At 42.0% G+C, this 18,967-nt stretch overlaps 1 protein-coding gene across 2 annotated transcripts; it reads left to right on the top strand.

The window, feature by feature from the left end:
• The first annotated feature begins 314 nt into the window (after window positions 1-314).
• Window positions 315-18,847, top strand: LOC139557490 (enolase-phosphatase E1-like). 2 transcript variants are annotated; one of them, XM_071372381.1, is made up of 4 exons: window positions 315-1,659; window positions 7,798-7,844; window positions 8,095-8,180; window positions 16,164-18,847. In XM_071372381.1, the coding sequence occupies exons 1-4, from the start codon at window positions 812-814 to the stop codon at window positions 18,000-18,002; spliced, it is 2,820 nt and encodes a 939-aa protein (XP_071228482.1). In that variant the 5' UTR covers window positions 315-811; the 3' UTR covers window positions 18,003-18,847. The 2 variants fall into 2 exon arrangements, with proteins under 2 accessions (XP_071228482.1, XP_071228483.1); XM_071372382.1 differs by having other exon boundaries at window positions 1,285-1,424.
• Window positions 18,848-18,967: the final 120 nt, after the last annotated feature.

The following is an 18,967-nucleotide window of genomic DNA, read 5'->3' on the forward strand; positions in this document are numbered from 1 at the left end:
GCATTCCAAGAGCCCTTTAAATACACTGTAGCCCATTGTGACACAATGTGACGTTACATAATAAAAAAGAACATGATGTGACATCATGGGAATATTCCATTCACAGAGAGTAAAGGACTGAAATATCACAATACAACAACAAAAAACATCCTGTGGTTCGATCAGAAGGGAAACCCTTCAGGTAATGTAAAGGAACTTAAAAACAAATCTAACATTGATGTACAATACTGTTGTAATTTGTTATGGCATATTACATAGCCCAATAATAAGAGCAATACAGAAGAAAACATAGGATTGACCATAATATCATTTTGAATTGTTTAGGCGTGGTTTATTTCCGTCTAATATTATTTATGAATATAAAAGCATGTTTCCAAACAGAGTGTAGTAGCCTAAAGTGTAATGTTGGAGGTGGGCGTGTACGGTCTCGGCAAACGGAAACAGAGGGTGGAGTCGCCAGTCCAGGGTTGTACCAACTTCAATAGCAAATTTGGAGAAGGCAATACACAGCTAAAATTAGACGGTTATTCCTCTGGGAATAAGACCTAACTAAAGTTCCAGCTAAGGTCTTCTAAACAAGGAGGACTACCCTGTACGAGCCACAAAAGTTGGTATTATAGAGACTAGCACATGCTCCTCAGTACTCCATTGCCGTCATGCTGTACAACACGTTCTGAAACTCAGGATAAGTGGCAGTTCTGTTCGTAACGCTGGGATAAAGCTGTACAAACCCATACCACTGGATTCTATTGGATTCTATCCTCTGACCAGTGCTGCTGACAGGCGACTCGAAGGGTGAATAGCCGAGAAAATGTCTTTTTTAACCATACCATCCCAGGAGGGTCTTTTCACCAAGGTGAAGAAAGAGGGGTCATCCGGAGAAGGACGGCGTTATGACGAAGGACAGTGTAATTCGGATGAAGAATACGAAGACAGCGAGGAGACAAACGTGCGTCTCATCCCCAGGTGCTCTCCTATCCCAAGGAAACGCGGACGGTCCATCTATGATGAGACCGCAGAGTATCTGAAAATCAAGGATGCAATTCCCAGCAGGAGAGTGTCGTTTGCCGATACAACAGGTAGAGACCTAACCGACGTTAGGGAATTCGTCCAATTTGATTCGGATGATGAGGATGATGCCAGGTGGGAAGAAGAGGAGGCAAAATACCGACCGAAAATCCGTGAACCGACCTACCGCATAAACCCGGAGTGGACCATTCCCACTGCGGCTGCCCTGACGAAAGCAGTGCACATTAATAAAGTAGAGGTGGAGAGTGTGTCACCTATTGAAGACGAGCCCTTGGCATTTATCGTGTTTATTCGAGTGCTTAATATTTCATTTAACAAAACTGTGTGCATTCGATCAACTATGGACAGCTGGAGCACCTACTTTGATTGTCCAGCAGATTATGTCCAGGGCGACGGTGAGACTGATAAATTTTCCTTCAAGCTCTCCTTCTGCCCACCGTATCTTCACCATGGGGCTCGCATTGAGTTTGTTGTCCGTTACGAAACTCCAGATGGCGATTACTGGGCGAACAACTCGCACATGAATTACGCGGTAACTCTTCTCGTGTCCTACGAAGACGATGCAGCACAAGCTAGCCCTTTTGATATGCTAGACCTTACAAGTATCCTGAAAACTGAAAGCAGTTACAGGTAAATTCCCTTGATCATCATCCAAGCATCCTATCAATCTGTTGACGTCAAACAAAATAGTCCTAGGCCTACTTACTGTAGTCTATGTACAGTAGGCCTATAGCCTAAGCCTAAGGAATGCAAACATGGAAAGGAATGGAAGATAATAGCAAGCCTATAATAAGATGATAATACAATCTGCTATTACACTTTCACATTAATCACATTTGATAATAGTTTTGAGGGACTACTGTGATGCTACTACAGTGATGAAAGTTGTCTAAAGGGTTGTGAGGAAGTCAGGGTGAAAGGTCTCAGGACCACTTCTTCCAGGAACACTTGTTCTAGTGCACTGTAAAAATAGAAAGACTCAAAACACCATGATTGTGTGATGAAACCATGAAAAGTAGTGCATCTATCCTGAGAGCTGTTGTTTGGAGGGTCTTTGAATGTAAACCCACCAGCGTGTACGTAAAGAGATTCTCCAGTACTTTTGTATTCTTTTTAGCCAGTAGGTCTGAAAGTACTGCTCACGAGCCAAAAGTGGCCCCGAGAATTGCGTACTACGTCACATATGAACAGATATGTGCACCACGTCATTGCTCTCTCGCTCACTCTGCTGTGTATGCATCTTGCTAGCTGTCACTGAAATGGCGAGCGGCTGAAGCTCATTGGCTAGAACTTGAATTGCTAGGTGTCTGGCGCACGTGAGGAAAAATGGTGCAGAACAGCTTCCAGAAAAAACATAGCTTTCAAACTAATTGAGGTAAACAGTGATTCTGCTCAGAGATTGTGCATGTATGAACTACACATTGACACATCCAGCCCAAAGCGGGAGGTTAAAATAATATTTATTTATCGCCAATGTTCCGGAGCATGTCTTTAATAATAATTAATTCAACTAATTTTAATGATTTCTTAATTTCATTTTACCAATTAAAATAAGTAAATCATCCAACTTAATATCTTTCTCAAAATGTAAGTAGATTTATTTATGAGGATAAACGAAGATAGAGAACATTAGTGATTGAACTAATTAGACGTCTGGTTTTAATCTCCTTGCACTTCCTATCTTGCCAAATCTTGGATTGTGGGTAATATTTTTTTTTGGAACTTTATGATTATTTTACACAATGTTGTATGCACGTTTGAAGAAAGAAAAGTATACTTATATATTAGTATTAAGCAGCTTTTTGTGTCATGAGGTGTAATGGATCATGATTAACTGATATCAAAACCATCAGGCAAAATGACGATCAATAATGACACATCCCATTCCCACATTTCCAACTTTTAATGGTCGAAGCAAGTACAGTATCCTGCAATCCTTGCTTTAAAACCTCCAGCTACTGCTGGTGGATTGAGCACTGTGCTCAGCAGTGCCTGCCAAAATGGGATAAACTGGCAAATGATCAGATAACATTCATCAGTTAAAATGCTCCTGAAGAAGGTATCTAATTCTGCACTAGACAGGATGTGAAACATCATAATATTGTTTTGAAGCTTTAGAGAGAGGAAATGGCACCAAAAGAGAAGGGATCTAATTCTGCACTAAACAGAACTTGAAATACCAACATAGTGTTTTCAACCTTTTCTGGTAGTGCTCCCTGTCCTGGCAAGGTGTTGCACAACACTTGATTAAGTGGAGTTACAACACACCCCATGTCATGTTTCAAAACATCTCAGGATGATGTGTCTCAATACACCTGGAAAGGTAAAGGGATACTTCGGGATTTTGTCAATAAAACCCTTCATCTACAATACTACAGAGGTAGTTTTGTGAGCCAATGCTAACTAGCATTAGACGCATTGACTGGAAGTCTATGTATGTACTAGCATGCTAGCAGTTACCATAGACTTCCAGTCATTGCGCTAATGCTAGTTTACAATTGCACTAACACTGCACGCAGAGACAAAAATGGTATCCACAAGCTCATCTGACTGTGGGGAAGTAGATAAAGGACTTAATTGCCAGAATCCTGAAGTATCCCTTTAAGGTTTGTTCTCCTTTGAGTGAGTGGCTGCTCAGTTGCCACTAGTTTTGGGGTTACAAAGCACTTAATTTTAACAGAGTGGTTGGTTGCAGACAGTGACTCACGTTGCCATATAATTGGCCTACCCAACCAGTGCAGTTACGCAAAATCAGATTTGGTTTGCATCAGTGGTTTATGTGGGACAATCTCATAATATTTCAACCAGGTTATATTTTGTGATCCAGTCTCCAGTACATTGAAGGGGGGCGGAGATGGCAGACACATGCACACACACCCTCTCAGAATGCCAGCAATCCAGGGGTGTATGAGCTGTGAGGGGGATCGAAATAGCTTGTACAAGGCAGGTGTCACTTTCAGCCCCGCCGTTCTCTGACACTTACCCCTGACCTTTCAATGGAAAACCACAGTTGACATCAGCCCAATCCGGTTTCAATGGAATAGGTCATCTCTGAGGCTCCACCTGACTCCTCCCCTTATTGCTCCTTTTGGCCTTATTCCTCCAAAGCAATCTGATCGTCTGCAGGGCTCTCCTTTTCATTGACAGGATCATTTCATTTTCAGTGTAGGCTGATAGATAGGCTAGATGGATAGATAGGAAGTGTCCTTCTCTCATAAATGACCAATTGTCTAATTCACACCTCTATTCTTAAAATTATGGTTGTCGCACTTGTATTTGGCAGTCAATTGTGCATCACAGTGTATGCATCAACTGCCACCATGTGATCAATGAAAAACATCACCCCATCATTAAACCCCAAGGCATAATATAAAAACAGTGTATCTAGATTTCTGTAGTTTTCCACTGCCTCTCAACACTTGGCATCTGTCTGCAATGGCGGTTCGCCATTGAGAAGGATGGGAACATAGGCTACTGAGTTATTGTTTGGCATCTCACATTCACAAGCATGGAACGCATGATGAAACTTGTGATCCTGCGTGTGAGTAGTCAGGGGGTTTGGGAGTCACCTCCCCCTGAAAACCCTTAAAAAGACTGTGGATTCCTGAGATATAGGATATAGATGGATCCAGTCACGTGGGTCTTCATTACTACTGTATGCAGCCTTGAGAGGAGAAAAGGTGGGACAAAGAAGTGGGGCAGTGAAAAAGGGTGGTTGGTGGGGGGCATGGAAAACCCCACCTATTAATAAATGGGTTCTGTAGTTAACTAAACTGAAACCTTTTGAGTGAAATCTGCCATCCTATGTGGTTAGGGAAGTAAGTAAGTAGCCTTGTCTGAGCAACGGCTATAGGGCAGGATTCTATCTCTTATTTCTGTAGCTTTAGGCAGCTTGATATACAAGTACACCCCCTGGACAGGACGCTAGTCATAAAGAGAATCTCCAAAATAGCTTGCTTTATCAAGGTCATTAGGCCACAGCATCAGTTACCAATACACTTGTGGCTGTTATTTTCCACTGCCTCTGCCAGTTGTTTTGTCACAATTTGTTATATGCAATATCTTATTTCACTACCCCCTGACACTGGAGACCCTTGCTAATATAAGGTTTTCTGCCAATGTCTCTAAATTGATTTTGACTAAATGGGATGAAGCTAATTTCAGAAGTGACTTTTCGGGGGCCTCCCGAGTAGCGCAGTGGTCTAAGGCACTCCATCGCAGTGCTAGCTGTGCCACTAGAGATTCTGGGTAAGAGTCCAGGCTCTGTCGCAGCCGGCCGCGACCAGGAAACCCATGGGATGGCGCACAATTGGCCCAATGTCGTCCGGGTTAAGGGTAGGGTTTGTCCGGCAGGGATGTCCTTGTCCCATCGCGCACTAGCGACTCCTGTGGTGGGCCGGGCGCAGTGCACGCTAACACAGTCGCAAGGTGTACAGTGTTTCCTCCGACACATTGGTGCGGCTGGCTTCCAGGTTAAGTGGGCATTGTGTCAAGAAGCTGTGTGGCTTGGTTGGGTTGTGTTTAGGAGGATGCACGGCTCTCGACCTTCGCCTCTCCCGAGTCCGTACGGCAGTTGCAGCGATGAGACGAGATTGTAACTACCAATTGGATACCACGAAATTGGGGAGAAAAAGGGGTAAAAAAAAGTGACTTTTCGTAGCAGGTTAGGAGAACTTACGCAGCAGGGTTGGATAATTAGGTTAAGATTAAGAAAATAGTTAGTTAGGGTTAACTAAAATGTGAAAATTCTCCCAGATGCGACTCGAACAAGCAACTTTTGACGTCACTTTGACATTAACTGCATCCCTTCTAGCCGCGATCCTCTAACTCATGTCAAACTCATTCCACGGAGGGCCAAGTGTCTGTGCGTTTTCACTTCATCTTTGTACTTGATTGAACAATTAAAGTCCCTAATTAGTAAGGAACTCCCCTCACCTGGTTGTCTAGGTCTTAATTAACACCCCTGCTCAAACTCTTCAGAGTTTGACAAGTGAATGGTAGGTAAAGGGAAAACACGAAGATCAGGAGGAAGGCGTATCCACTCGCATTTCCAAGAGTGATCATGAGGTATATGTCTTGTGCTATAGTATAAGATTATCTTGGCTTGCATCTTGTTGGCTATTACTCAACAAGTAGTGACCAACACTCCACTCCACTAATGTGTGAGATGTGAGAGTAAGGCTCTGTGAGAGTCATGCTTTCTGTAGGCCTACAGTGCATTCGGAAAATATTAAGACATTCTTCCACATTTTGTTACGTTTCAGCCTTATTCTTATATTGATTAAATCGTTTTTTCCCTCATCAATCTACATACAATACCCCATGATGACAAAGCAAAAACATTTTTTTATACATTTTTTAAATTTTTTGCAAATTTCACATTTACGTAAGTATTCAGACCCTTTACTCAGTACTTTGTTGAAGCACCATTGGCAGCGATTACAGCCTCGAATCTTCTTGGGTGTGACGCTACAAGCTTGGCACACCTGTATTGTGGGAGTTTCTCCCATTCTTCTCTGCAGATCCTCTCAAGCTCTGTCAGGTTGGAAGGGGAGCGTTGCTGTACAGCTATTTTCAGGTCTCTCCAGAGATGTTCGATCGGGTTCAAGTTCAGGCTCTGGCTGGCCCACTCAAGGACATTCAGGGACTTGTCCCAAAGCCACTCATGCGTTGTCCTGTTGGAAGATGAACCTTCGCCCCAATTTGAGGTCCTGAGCACTCTGGAGCAGGTTTTCATCAAGGATTTCTCTGTACTTTGCTCCGTTCATCTTTCCCTCAATCCTGACTAGTCTCCCAGTCCCTGCCACTGAAAAACATCCCCACGGAATGATGGGATGGTGCCAGGTTTCCTCCAGACGTGACGCTTGGCCTTCAGGCCAAAGAGTTCAATCTTAGTTTCATCAGACCAGAGAATCTTGTTTCTCATGGTCTGAGAGTAAATTTTGGCAAACCAAGCGGGCTGTCATATGCCTTTTACTTAGGAGTGACTTCCGTCTGGCCACTCTACTGTAAAGTTCTGATTGTTGGGAGTGATGCAGAGATGGTTGTCCTTCTGGAATGTTCTCCCATCTCCACAGAGGAACTCTGTCAGAGTGACCAACGGGTTCTTGGTCACCTCCCTGACCAAGGCCCTTCTTCTAAACTTCTTCCATTTAAGAATTATGAAGGCCACTGTGTTCTTGGGGACCTTCAATGCTGCAGACATTTTTTGGTAGCCTCCCCAGATCTGTGACTTGATACAATCCTGTCTCGGAGCTCTACGGACAATTCCGACCTCATGGCTTGGTTTTTGCTCTGACATGCACTGTCAACTGTGGGACCTTATATAGACAGGTGTGTGCCTTTCCAAATAATGTCCAATCAATTGAATCTACTACAGGTGGACTCCAATCAGGTTGTAGAAACATCTCAAGGATGATCAATGGAAACAGGGTGCACCTGAGGGTCTGAATACTTATCTAAATAAGGTATTCTGTTTTTTATTGTTGACACATTTGCAAAAAGTTCTAAAATACAGTTTTAACTTTGTCATTATGGGGCATTGTGTGTAGATTGATGAGGAAAAATAAGTCTGTAACTTATCAAAATGTTGATTAAGGGAAGGGGTCTGAACACTTTCCGAATGCACTGTATGTCTTGTGTTCTAAAAAAGAGTAACATAAGATCATGCTGATCAAATGTATATTTACATTTATCTTTACAATAGGATCATGAGTGTCTTCATTGCAGTGCCATTGGTTAACAGTCATGTTATGTCTTTGCTTTCAGTATGGAGGATTCTGACTACTTTGCACAGTTCCCAGAGAAGGGTGAAGGTAAAGCAGGACTGCTGCATATGAGTATCACACAGAGTTATTACAAAGTTGTAAAAGGATGAAACAAAAGAGAGAGAGTAAGGAGACATTTTTCTATCCTTATTTTGACTCTCGCTATATTCACTGTTTCAATCATACTGTTACCTCTCAGGCCAGTCCAATACATACAATGTACGTACAGAGTTTTACATGAAAGTGTACATTTAGAATAATGGGTAGTGTGATTAACTGTTGACCTTTGTTTTTGAAGATGAACCGGTGACTAAGCCAGTGCCAGACATGTTGATGCCCAGTCCTCAGTGTCCAGTCATTCTTCAACCAGAGCTTGACTTAGAGGTAACGGTGGAATAACTCATCAGTATTTCTTACCAGTTATCTTTGAACTTGTATTCATATATTTATACTACATTCTCTATGTTGTACATTTCATCTTGGTACATTTAGGGATGACACACTCTTGGGTTGTAAAAGTGTAGAGCACTTTGTGTACAGTTAAAGGAATTCAGTTTTCTTGAACTGTTCAGTCAATTCAGCACCTGGAAAAGTTCCATTGGATATGCACATCTTAGGCCTCATACGTGTTTGGAACAGTTTGTCATCGTCAGGATGAGGATTTAGTGGGGCACACACCATCAGAGGCATTGTTGTGATAACATGTTAGTACAATGTTGATACTAGTATAATGTCAGGGTTACCGTACAGTTACAGCAACTTAATATGAAGTGTAAACCGGTAGATACAGTATAACAGAACTGCAGAAATTATTTGTAAGAATGGTCATAAATATGTGCATGCCTATTTCATCAGCTAATTGAATAGAATGGCAATATGGATATGAATGAATGTGGCACATAGCTAGCACAGCCATAGATGTATGAATCTGTAGTTAATGCCTTCCCCTCAGGAGATCGGCTGAAATCATAAACTTCACTGTAATTTCTATGCATTCTATCTCATTATTGAATCCCAGAGTGTGTTGGTTCGTGTTACAGTTGAAAGTTTCAGCTTAAATAACTAGACCTATGTTATTTTATTCAATTATGGCTGAATCCTAACTTGAGAGCTGTACTTCCAGCTAAAACTTTCACATAAATCTCCCATTGACATCAATGCATGATTTTCAGCGAAACTGCAAATTTTTCGTTCATTAGGGCATAAAATAATTATATTAGAATTGTTCTTAATTTTGCATGCAACAACAAGTAGTGGCAAATATGTTCTGTTCCTAAATATGGGTGAATTGACTAATAAAGTGCAATAAATTTCAAACTAATATTTTTTTCTCCAATGACAATTCATTTCACAGCTCATTGAAGCTTCAGCCACAATTTAGGTAACGTGCACGCTGATGGCCACAAACTGCATGAGCTGTTTTTACTACTTGTATCATTTGTCTTTCAGTTCTTATTAGGGTTGAATAGTGGTAACCCGGTTACCAAGATTTACCGGAATTTACCACTCAAAACCACTCCCTTTTCCCAGGATAAATAACTGTGAGAAACCGATAAATTATAATCAAATCAAATTGTATTTGTCACATGCGCCGAATACAACAGGTGTAGATCTTACAGTGAAATGCTTACTTGCAAGCCCTTAACCAACAATGCAGTCTGGGTAGCCATTAGATTAGCTGTTCAGGAGTCTTATGGCTTGGGGGTAGAAGCTATTTAGGAGCCTCTTGGACCTAGACGTGGCGCTCCGGTAGTGCTTGCCGTACGGTAGCAGAGAGAACAGTTTATGACTAGGGTGGCTGGAGTCTCTGACAATTTTTAGGGCCTTCCTCTGACACAGCCTGGTATAGAGGTCCTGGATGGCAGGAAGCTTGGCCCCGGTGATGTACTGGGCCGTACGCACTACCCTCTGTAGTGCCTTGCGGTCGGAGGCCGAGCAGTTGCCATACCAGGCAGTGATGCAACCCGTCCGGATGCTCTCGATGGTGCAGCTGTAAAACCTTTTGAGGATCTGAGGACCCATGCCAAATCTTTTCAGTCTCCTGTGTGAGAATAGGTTTTGTCATGCCCTCTTCACGACTGTCTTGGTGTGCTTGGACCATGTTAGTTTGTTGGTGATGTAGACGCCAAGGAACTTGAAGCTCTCAACCTGTTCCACTACAGCCCCATCGATGTGAATGGGGGCGTGCTCAGTCCTCCTTTTCCAGTAGTCCACAATCATCTCTTTTGTCTTGATCACGTTGAGGGAGAGGTTGTTGTCCTTGCAACACACAGTCAGGTCTCTCACCTCCTCCCTATTGTTGTCAGTGATCAGGCCTACCACTGTTGTGTCATCAGCAAACTTAATGATGGTGTTGGAGTCGTGAACAGTGAACAGAGAGTACAGGAGGGGACTGAGCACGCACCCCTGAGGGGCCCCCGTGTTGAGGATCAGCGTGGCAGATGTGTTGTTACCTACCCTTACCACCTGGGGGCGGGCCCGTCAGGAAGTCCAGGATCCAGTTGCAGAGGGAGGTGTTTAGTCCTTAGCTTAGTGATGAGCTTTGAGGGCACTATGGTGTTGAATGCTGAGCTGTAGTCAATGAATAGCATTCTCACATAGGTGTTCCTTTTGTCCAGGTGGGAAAGGGCAGTGTGGAGTGCAATAGAGGTTGCATCATCTGTGGATCTGTTGGTGCGGTATGCAAATTGGAGTGGGTCTAGGGTTTCTGGGACAATGGTGTTGATGTGAGCCATGACCAGCCTTTCAAAGCGTTTCATGGCTACAGATGTGCTACTGGTCGGTAGTCATTTAGGCAGGTTACCTTAGTGTTCTTGGGCACAGGGACTATGGTTGTCTGCTTGAAACATGTTGGTATTACAGAAAAATGATAAGAATGTATTTATAGCAACAGCATGGCGTGAAACTGTTAAACTGTTAAATGATATGCAATGCCTAAATCTGGCTACGGCCTCTGCATGATGAATCAACGCTTAGGGTCAGCTCATCATGGTAACTTTATTTATTGTGTTAGGTAGGCCTACATTTGCTGCAGTATAGCCTATTTTACAGTAATATAAAGACAGAATGCGTGTCTAATTTACCCATCTCCATCTGGCATTGTTTTTTAATTGTAAAGATGATTATGTTTTTAATTGCAGCTCCAGAATTTAAAACAGCCTTTCACTTGAATATTGTTGCTTTAAATCAGTGCACGAGGGAGCAGTCTCTCGCAGTCTTTCTCGCTCTCCATCAACTCCATTCATATTGCATCCAAATAGATAATTATGTTCTACATTGATATATACCCTATATATAGATGTCCTAGCCTACCTCTTTTAGGTAATACATTCAATGCAGTATTTGCATTATATTTAGCTAAATAATGATGGGTTATTCATGAGAAGCGTCTAACTTATAGCCTCTGTCTCTTGCGCAATATGCAAGCACCTGTGCCTCGCTGGCGTTTCCTTAAAAAAACGCTCCTTAGCTCTTGGAGTCCAATGCAGGAAAAGCTAGACTAGAATAGCTTGTTGGACATACAGTGGCACGAAACAGTATGTGAACCCTTTGGAATTATCTGAATTTCTGCATAAATTGGTCATAACATTAGATCGGATCTTCATCTAAGTCACAACAACAGACAAACACAGTCTGCTTAAACTAATAACACACAAATTATTGTATTTTTCTTGTCTATATTGAATACATAGTTTAAACATTCACAGTGTAGGTTGGAAAAAGTATGTAAACCCCTAGGCTAATGACTTCTCCATAAGCTAATTGGAGTCAGGAGTCAGCCAACCTGGAGTACAATCATTGAGACTAGATTGGAGATGTTGGTTAGAGGTGCCCTGCCCTATAAAAAACACTCACAAAATGTGAGTTTGCTATTCACAAGAAGCATTGTCTGATGTGAACCATGCCTCAACAAAAGAGATCTCAGAAGATTCCAGATTAAAAATTGTTGACTTGCATAAAGCTGGAAAGGGTTACCAAAGTATCTCTAAAAGCCTTGATGTTCATCAGTCCGCGGTAAGACAAATTGTCTATAAATGGAGAAAGTTCAGCACTGTTGCTACTCTCCCTTGGAGTGGCCGTCCTGCAAAGATGACTGCAAGAGCACAGCGCAGAATGCTCAATGAGGTTAAGAAGAATCCTAGTGTCAGCTAAAGACTTTAAGAAATCTCTGGAACATCCTAACATCTCTGTTGACAAGTCTACGATTCGTAAAACACTAAACAAGAATGGTGTTCATGGGAGGACACCACGAAAGAAGCCACTGCTGTCCAAAAAAAACATTGCTGCACATCTGAAGTTCGCAAAAGAGCATATGGATGTTCCACAGCTCTACTGGCAAAATATTCTGTGGACAGATGAAACTACAGCTGAGTTGTTTGGAAGGAACACACAACACTATGTGTGGAGAAAAAACGCACAGCACACCAACATCAAAATCTCATCCCAATTGTAAAGTATGGTGGAGGGAGCATCATGGTTTGGAGCTGCTTTGCTGCCGCAGGGCCTGGACAGCTTGCTATAATCGACGGAAAAATGAATTCCCAAGTTTATCAAGACATTTTGCAGGAGAATGCAAGGATTTCTGTCTGCTAATTGAAGCTCAACAGAAGTTGGGTGATGCAACAGGACAACAACCCAAAACACAGAAGTAAATCAACAACAGAATGACTTCAACAGAAGAAAATACTCCTTCTGGAGTGGCCCAGTCAGAGTCCTGAACTCAACCCGATTGAGATGCTGTGGCATGACCTCAAGAGAGCGGTTGACACCAGACATCCCAAGAATATTGCTGAACTGAAATAGTTTTGTAACGAGGAATGTTCCAAAATTCCTCCTGGCTGTTGTGCAGGTCTGATCTGCAACTACAGAAAACGTTTGGTTGAGGTTATTGTAGGGTCAACCAGTTATTAAAACCAAGGGTTCACATACTTTTTCCACCCTGCATTGTGAATGTTTACACGGTGTGTTCAATAAAGAAATGGAAACGTATAATTGTTTGTGTGTTATTAGTTTAAGCAGACTGTGTTTGTCTATTGTTGTGATTTAGATGAAGATGAAATTTATTGACCAATTTATGCAGAAGTCCAGGTAATTCCAATGGGTTCACATACTGTTTCTTGCCACTAATTTTTTTTTTGCATTTCTTATACCAATAGACTATTCCAAGAGGGACGCAAGCTCTTTTTTGCTGAACGTTAAATACAGCAGCCAATAGAACGGGTAGTTTGAAAGAAGAGCGAACGTGTGATGGCGGAAGGCTATAGCAATTATTTATTCAGACCCATAACCATTTAATCTTCGTGAAGAGAAGTGAAAGCCTTCTGCATCTAATTCTAGTCCTATATTATTCAAGGATGTCATTAGAATGATGAAAATAAGGACAACGAAATGTATTAAATGTAACTGTTGAAAGCGAGGAAGGAATGAAGCAACAATAGAGAGAGAAAAAGGAGGTAGGCTAATAACATTAGCGGGAATGCTATGAAAGGTATATATAACTAATTATACAAATAAGCCCTATTATATTTCTAAATTAAAATGTAATTCTCTAGTCTATACTTCTAACTTTGTAGGCCAAATTTGTAGGCCAAATGTTCGTAATTCCAGTCCATATAATACAGTATAATAGAGTACAGTAATGCAGTTCACACTCAAAAAGGACTAGCCTACTGAAGCTAGTTTAATTTATTTACCCAAGAGCGCATATAGCTAGCTACATCTATGGGCTTTTATGTTTTTTCTGTCGCGCGTAATGTGCAGTAGCCAATATCATATATGTATTGGGTAATGGCACAATCATTTGGGATATTTTGGGCTCGGGCTCATTAAATGTCGTTAATGTCAGGCTCATTAAATGTATTTAATATATGGCTCATCAGGGTCAGGTAGCATCAGGTTTGAATTTTCAATGCTGATGAAAGCTCTAATCAAATCCAAGCATATTTACAGTTGAAGTCGGAAGTTGACATACACCTTAGCCAAATACATTTAAACTCAGTTTTTCGCAATTCCTGACATTTAATCCTAGTAAAAATGCCCTGTCTTAGGTCAGTTAGGATCACCACTTTATTTTAAGAATGTGAAATGTCAGAATAATAGTAGAGAATTTTTTTTATTTCAGCTTTTATTTCTTTCATCACATTCCCAGTGGGTCAGAAGTTTACATACACTCAATTAGTATTTGGTAGCATTTCCTTTAAATTGTTTAACTTGGGTCAAACGTTTTGGGTAGCCTTCCACAAGCTTCCCACAAAAAGTTGGGTGAATTTTGGCCCATTCCTTCTGACAGAGCTGGTGTAACTGAGTCAGGTTTGTAGCCCTCCTTGCTCGCACATGCTTTTTCAGTTCTGCCCACAAATGTTCTATAGGTTTGAGGTCAGGGCTTTGTGAAGGCCACTCCAATACCTTGACTTTGTTGTCCTTAAGCCATTTTGCCACAACTTTGGAAGTATGATTGGGGTCATTGTCCATTTGGAAGACCCATTTGCGACCAAGCTTTAACTTCCTGACTGATGTCTTGAGATGTTGCTTCAATATATCCACATCATTTTCCATCCCCATGAAGCCGCATATTTGCACTTTTCGCACCAAAGTATGTTAATCTCTAGGTGACAGAACGCGTCTCCTTCCTGAGCGGTATGACGGCTGCATGGTCCCATGGTGTTTATACTTGTGTACTATTGTTTGTACAGATGAACGTTTTTCTGAGGTCTTGGCTGATTTCTTTTGATTTTCCCATGATGTCAAACAAAGAGGCACTGAGTTTGAAGGTGTTTGAAGTTTGAAGGTGAAATACATCCACAGGTACACCTCCAATTGACTCAAATGATGTCAATTAGCCTATCAGAAGCTTCAAAAGCCATGACATAATTTTCTGGAATTTTCCAAGCTGTTTAAAGGCGCAGTCAACTTAGTGTATGTAAACTTCTGAACCACTGGAATTGTGATACATTGAATTATAAGTGAAATAATCTGTCTGTAAACAATTGTTGGAAAAATGACTTGTGTCATGCACAAAGTAGATGTCCTAGTTTGTTAACAAGAAATGTGTGGAGTGGTTGAAAAACGAGTCTTAATGACTCCAACGTAAGTGTATTTAAACTTCCGACTGCAACTATATATGCTTTATAATGCTTTTAATGACACTTCCGGATTTGGTGGGAAATACCAGGGTACCTGGGAGAAAAGTGATTTATTCTCGGGATGGAACATTTGTAAAATACCGGGAAATTTTTCAACCCTAGTTCTTATTCACCATGTGTGCATGATTTTGCATCAGAGTTTGAGTGTTTCATCATTAGCCACCTATTTCTCAATAACACAAATGGCTCAGTCATGACAGACGATCTTTCTGTAGCAGTAGCCATTCTATTGTAGTATAACAATAGCCTACCAGTGGAGGCTGCTGAGTGGATGACAGCTGATAATAATGGCTGGAATGGTATTGATGGAATGGTATCAAACACATTGTTTTAATGTGTTTGATATCATTCCATTCACTCCATTCCAGCCAAAAGACTCTGTTCCAATGTCCGTCCTCCCCTCAGCAGCCTCCAACGTAGCCTACATACAATACATTTACTGATATTCTTCTAAAGAATATAAATCTAAGGGTATCATGCCTTAGTAATTTGAATTAACAAATGATCCATCGTCTTGGTATGGATGTTTCAACAAGTGTCATGTAAGTGTTTACTCAATCTAAAACATATGACGTCCATATGGTTTTATCTATACAGTCTGTATATGTGTGTGCGTGTTTCTTTAGAAGCCATATATGTAATGTTTCATCCTTATCATCCACTGTCCTCCTAATGAACAATTGCCATATTTTAATGTATTTAAGATCATTAGTAGTTTTGGGGGGGAGAGAGTTGCACAGTCTTCCATTGAGGGTAAGTGTAATTGTTAATTTGGTGCCATTTATTTTGGATGAACAGATAAACACAATTATTTTGGATTTTAGATTGATAGATAATTATTTTGGTTGTTGATTGCTGTCAGTGTATTTTGTCTCCTACATAAATGCATGGGTCATGTAAACATACATTTGACCTTTTATGATATGTCCTCTACAATGTTTTATAACATCAGCATGGATTCCAAACTATCAGTATGCATTGAGTTGCTTTTCCTCTGTGGTGATATTAGTGTGCAACACAATTTGTAACTAGTCCCTGTGCCTCAAAGCTAGCCTGGTACCAGATCTACAGTATTTGTGCTGTATAGCTAACTCATAGATTCTTTGTCATGTCAAACAACAACCTTAGGAGTTGGCTGTACAGAACAAACAGATCTGGAACCATTCTACCCAAAAGCTCCCATGGTGGTCACTGTTATTTCTTTATTTTTGTGTTATTCCTACAGACTGCCGATGACATACCCAGTTCTCCTCTCCCAGCCAACCTAGACCTTCCATTAGCAGATGGAACACTGTCCAGTGCCACTGTATCCCTGGGTAAACAATCACCTCATGTGTTTTCCACATCCACAACACAAGCCAATGAAGTACTATCCAAACCTGTAGCATCTGAAGCCAACCAACTGACAACTGAATCAGAGCCTTCACAGGAACTGGACTGTGAATTACTAAAACTGGATTGTGAAATACCCAAACTGGACTCTGAATTAGAAGAACATGTTCCACCACCACTCCACATCAGCATTGCTGAAGCATCAAATGGCAAGAAGGAGGAAAAGGGAGGAACCTTCCAGGTGGAGCCCAAAGATAGTAGTCACCCCACACCTATGCATGTTCCTTCACCTCTCCCCAGCAATATGGATGAAGTCTTAGATGGTGAGAAAGAGAAGGATAGTAGTCCCTCTACACACCTGCACATTCTAACACCACCTAATGTCAGCATTGCTGAAGCATCAGTTGACAAGAATGAGGAAAAGGGAGGAGGAACATCCCAGGAAAAGCCCAAAGAGAGTAGTTCTTCCACACCTCTGAGCTCATCTCCAACACCTCTCCACAGCAGCATGGCTGAAGCCTCAGATGTTGATGAGGAGGAAAAAGAGGAGGATGAGGGAGGAGCCTTCACTCTGAAACACACAGAACCACACTCCGAACTTGACCCACCTCACACGGAGATCCAAGCCAACATGCCTTCTTCACTGGAAGATGTTTTATATCAGAGTGTGCTTTCTGCAACACCAAATGTAGTGGTGGGGAAGTTGGTGGAGGAGGAGGAGGATGTTGAGGAGGTGGAGAACGAGGTGCCGGAGCAGGGGTCAAAGGTGGAGGAGGATCCGAGGCAGGAAGCAGAGAAAGATGCAGAGGAGGAAAACGAGAAGTCCTTCAGAATTCAGGAGCCAAGCACCAGCTCCTCAAGTCGCCTAGAACATCCCTCAGATTCCACCCACTGTAAGCTCAGCAGAGCTGAGGAGGGTAGCAAATCCCAGATAAAGGTTTCCTCTGAGGCCTCCCCATCTCTCCCTGAAGAGTCTGATGATAAGCAGCTGACATCAATGGATGACGGCATGGCCAGAGAAGATGGAGTCCTGATGCTAGAGGCTGTTGGGCCCAAGCTAGAGAGCTTCCAGGCAGGTGGCGAAGTAGGTGTAGTTGTAGATGTAGTAGCCACCTGTCCGTGGCACCCTCCCATGGTGACCGTGACACACCTTGGGCCCACAGGAGAGGACAGAATGACCCTGAGTCTGGCCAGCCACACTGCTGAGCCGCCCAATGACGCCTCACAGACGTCCCCCCCTGTGTCTCACCAGCGCTTCAAGCGAGGGGTGGCAGCCGGCCTGAGCGAGCTGGCAGCTGTGCTCTCTGAGGACTCAGGCAGCTCTAAGCAGCAGGATGACATCACTGCTAGGGAACACACCTCTCCTGGGTTGGAGAGCCAGACACCTCTGGGAGTTCAGCGCAAAACCGTATCTTTTGCAGTCACAGAGAACATCTCAGAGTCATCCATGACCATGACCCAAGATGGTACTAGCAGTTCAAATGAGGAAGACGCTACTACGGCTGACGAAGAGGAGGAGACTTTCCAGGTTTCCTCAGAAACAGGTCTACCAAGCAGATCATCAGAGGCTCATATCACCAAGCCCCTAAGCCCCCAGGCTGAACCGACCCTGGACAGGACACTGATCCCATCCATCGTGTTCCTGAGTGTGGCCATTGGTCTCGTCGTCGGGCTTCATGAACCCAGCACCTTCCTCTTCATGGGACTATTCCTTGTCTCCCTCTGTTTCTGAGGTGTTTTGAGGGGTTCCTCCTTTTAAAACGTGTGAAGTGACTTAACCCCATTTTAAGTGCCTTTTCATGTTACCAAACAATCTTGTATTATGAGCACAATTGGTTCTCGGTGTTTTATTTTAAATGTGTGCCTGTGGAAGTGTGTATATTTTTGTTTGTTTTCATAAGAGAAGGGATCTTGTTCGTTAAAAGTAGCGAGAACTTAATTGGATTTCCAGTGTTCCATGCCAAGAGTTACATAGTCAAAAAACTGTTTGAGTTTGTTAAAACATAGCCATGCAATACTAAGGCCTAATTATGTTCTTAAAGGGTTTGCGTATGATTTTGTGTATAAAACATGGAAATCCAAAGAATTGTTGAGAAGTGTGACTGTCGGCTGTTTGGAATCAGAATGTATGTATGTTCTAGATTGGGCTGGGAGACTGAAACTGGTGAAGATTGTAGATAGTAAGGTAAACACATGTTCCTTGGGTAAGGACAGTAGCTACAAGATAAAGTATGTTCATATGACTGCCTAATGCAAAATGTTGTCATTTGTGCTCTGAGAATTGCCAGTCCTCACATTTTAGAATAGTGGTGTGCTGTGGTAATCCTTTTACAGTGGTCTACTGTTGCTGCTATCAGATGGTAGTTCATGCAAGTTAAAGCCTACACAGTTTCACAATTTATCTAGCTACAAATCTAGATAGACAGAAATTAGACTGACTGAGTTTTAACAACTGTTCACTGTGATGATACCTGAAAGGATGTTTGAAGTGATTTATGTGTTTGCAGTGTGTATGTCTGGGTATGGTGTGTTATGGTTCCCATAAAATCAGATGAATAAACTATGTGCTGGTCTTTATTTCTATCTTGTCTCTTTCTTTTCTTCTTTCTTTCTTTCTTTCTTTCTTTCTTTCGCTCTGTTCTAATTAATATGATTCTAAATACTGACACACAAAATCACACCTGTACTCATTTTGAG

The sequence above is a fragment of the Salvelinus alpinus genome, chromosome 28 (genome assembly GCF_045679555.1).
Source record: "Salvelinus alpinus chromosome 28, SLU_Salpinus.1, whole genome shotgun sequence".
Lineage (NCBI taxonomy): Eukaryota > Metazoa > Chordata > Actinopteri > Salmoniformes > Salmonidae > Salvelinus > Salvelinus alpinus.

Coding starts and splice junctions, on each gene's coding strand:
- LOC139557490 (XM_071372381.1), top strand. CDS start 812: ATGTCTTTTTTAACCATACCATCCCAGGAGGGTCTTTTCACCAAGGTG. Junction 1,660..7,797: donor AAAACTGAAAGCAGTTACAG/GTAAATTCCCTT, acceptor CTTTGCTTTCAG/TATGGAGGATTCTGACTACT. Junction 7,845..8,094: donor GTTCCCAGAGAAGGGTGAAG/GTAAAGCAGGAC, acceptor TTGTTTTTGAAG/ATGAACCGGTGACTAAGCCA.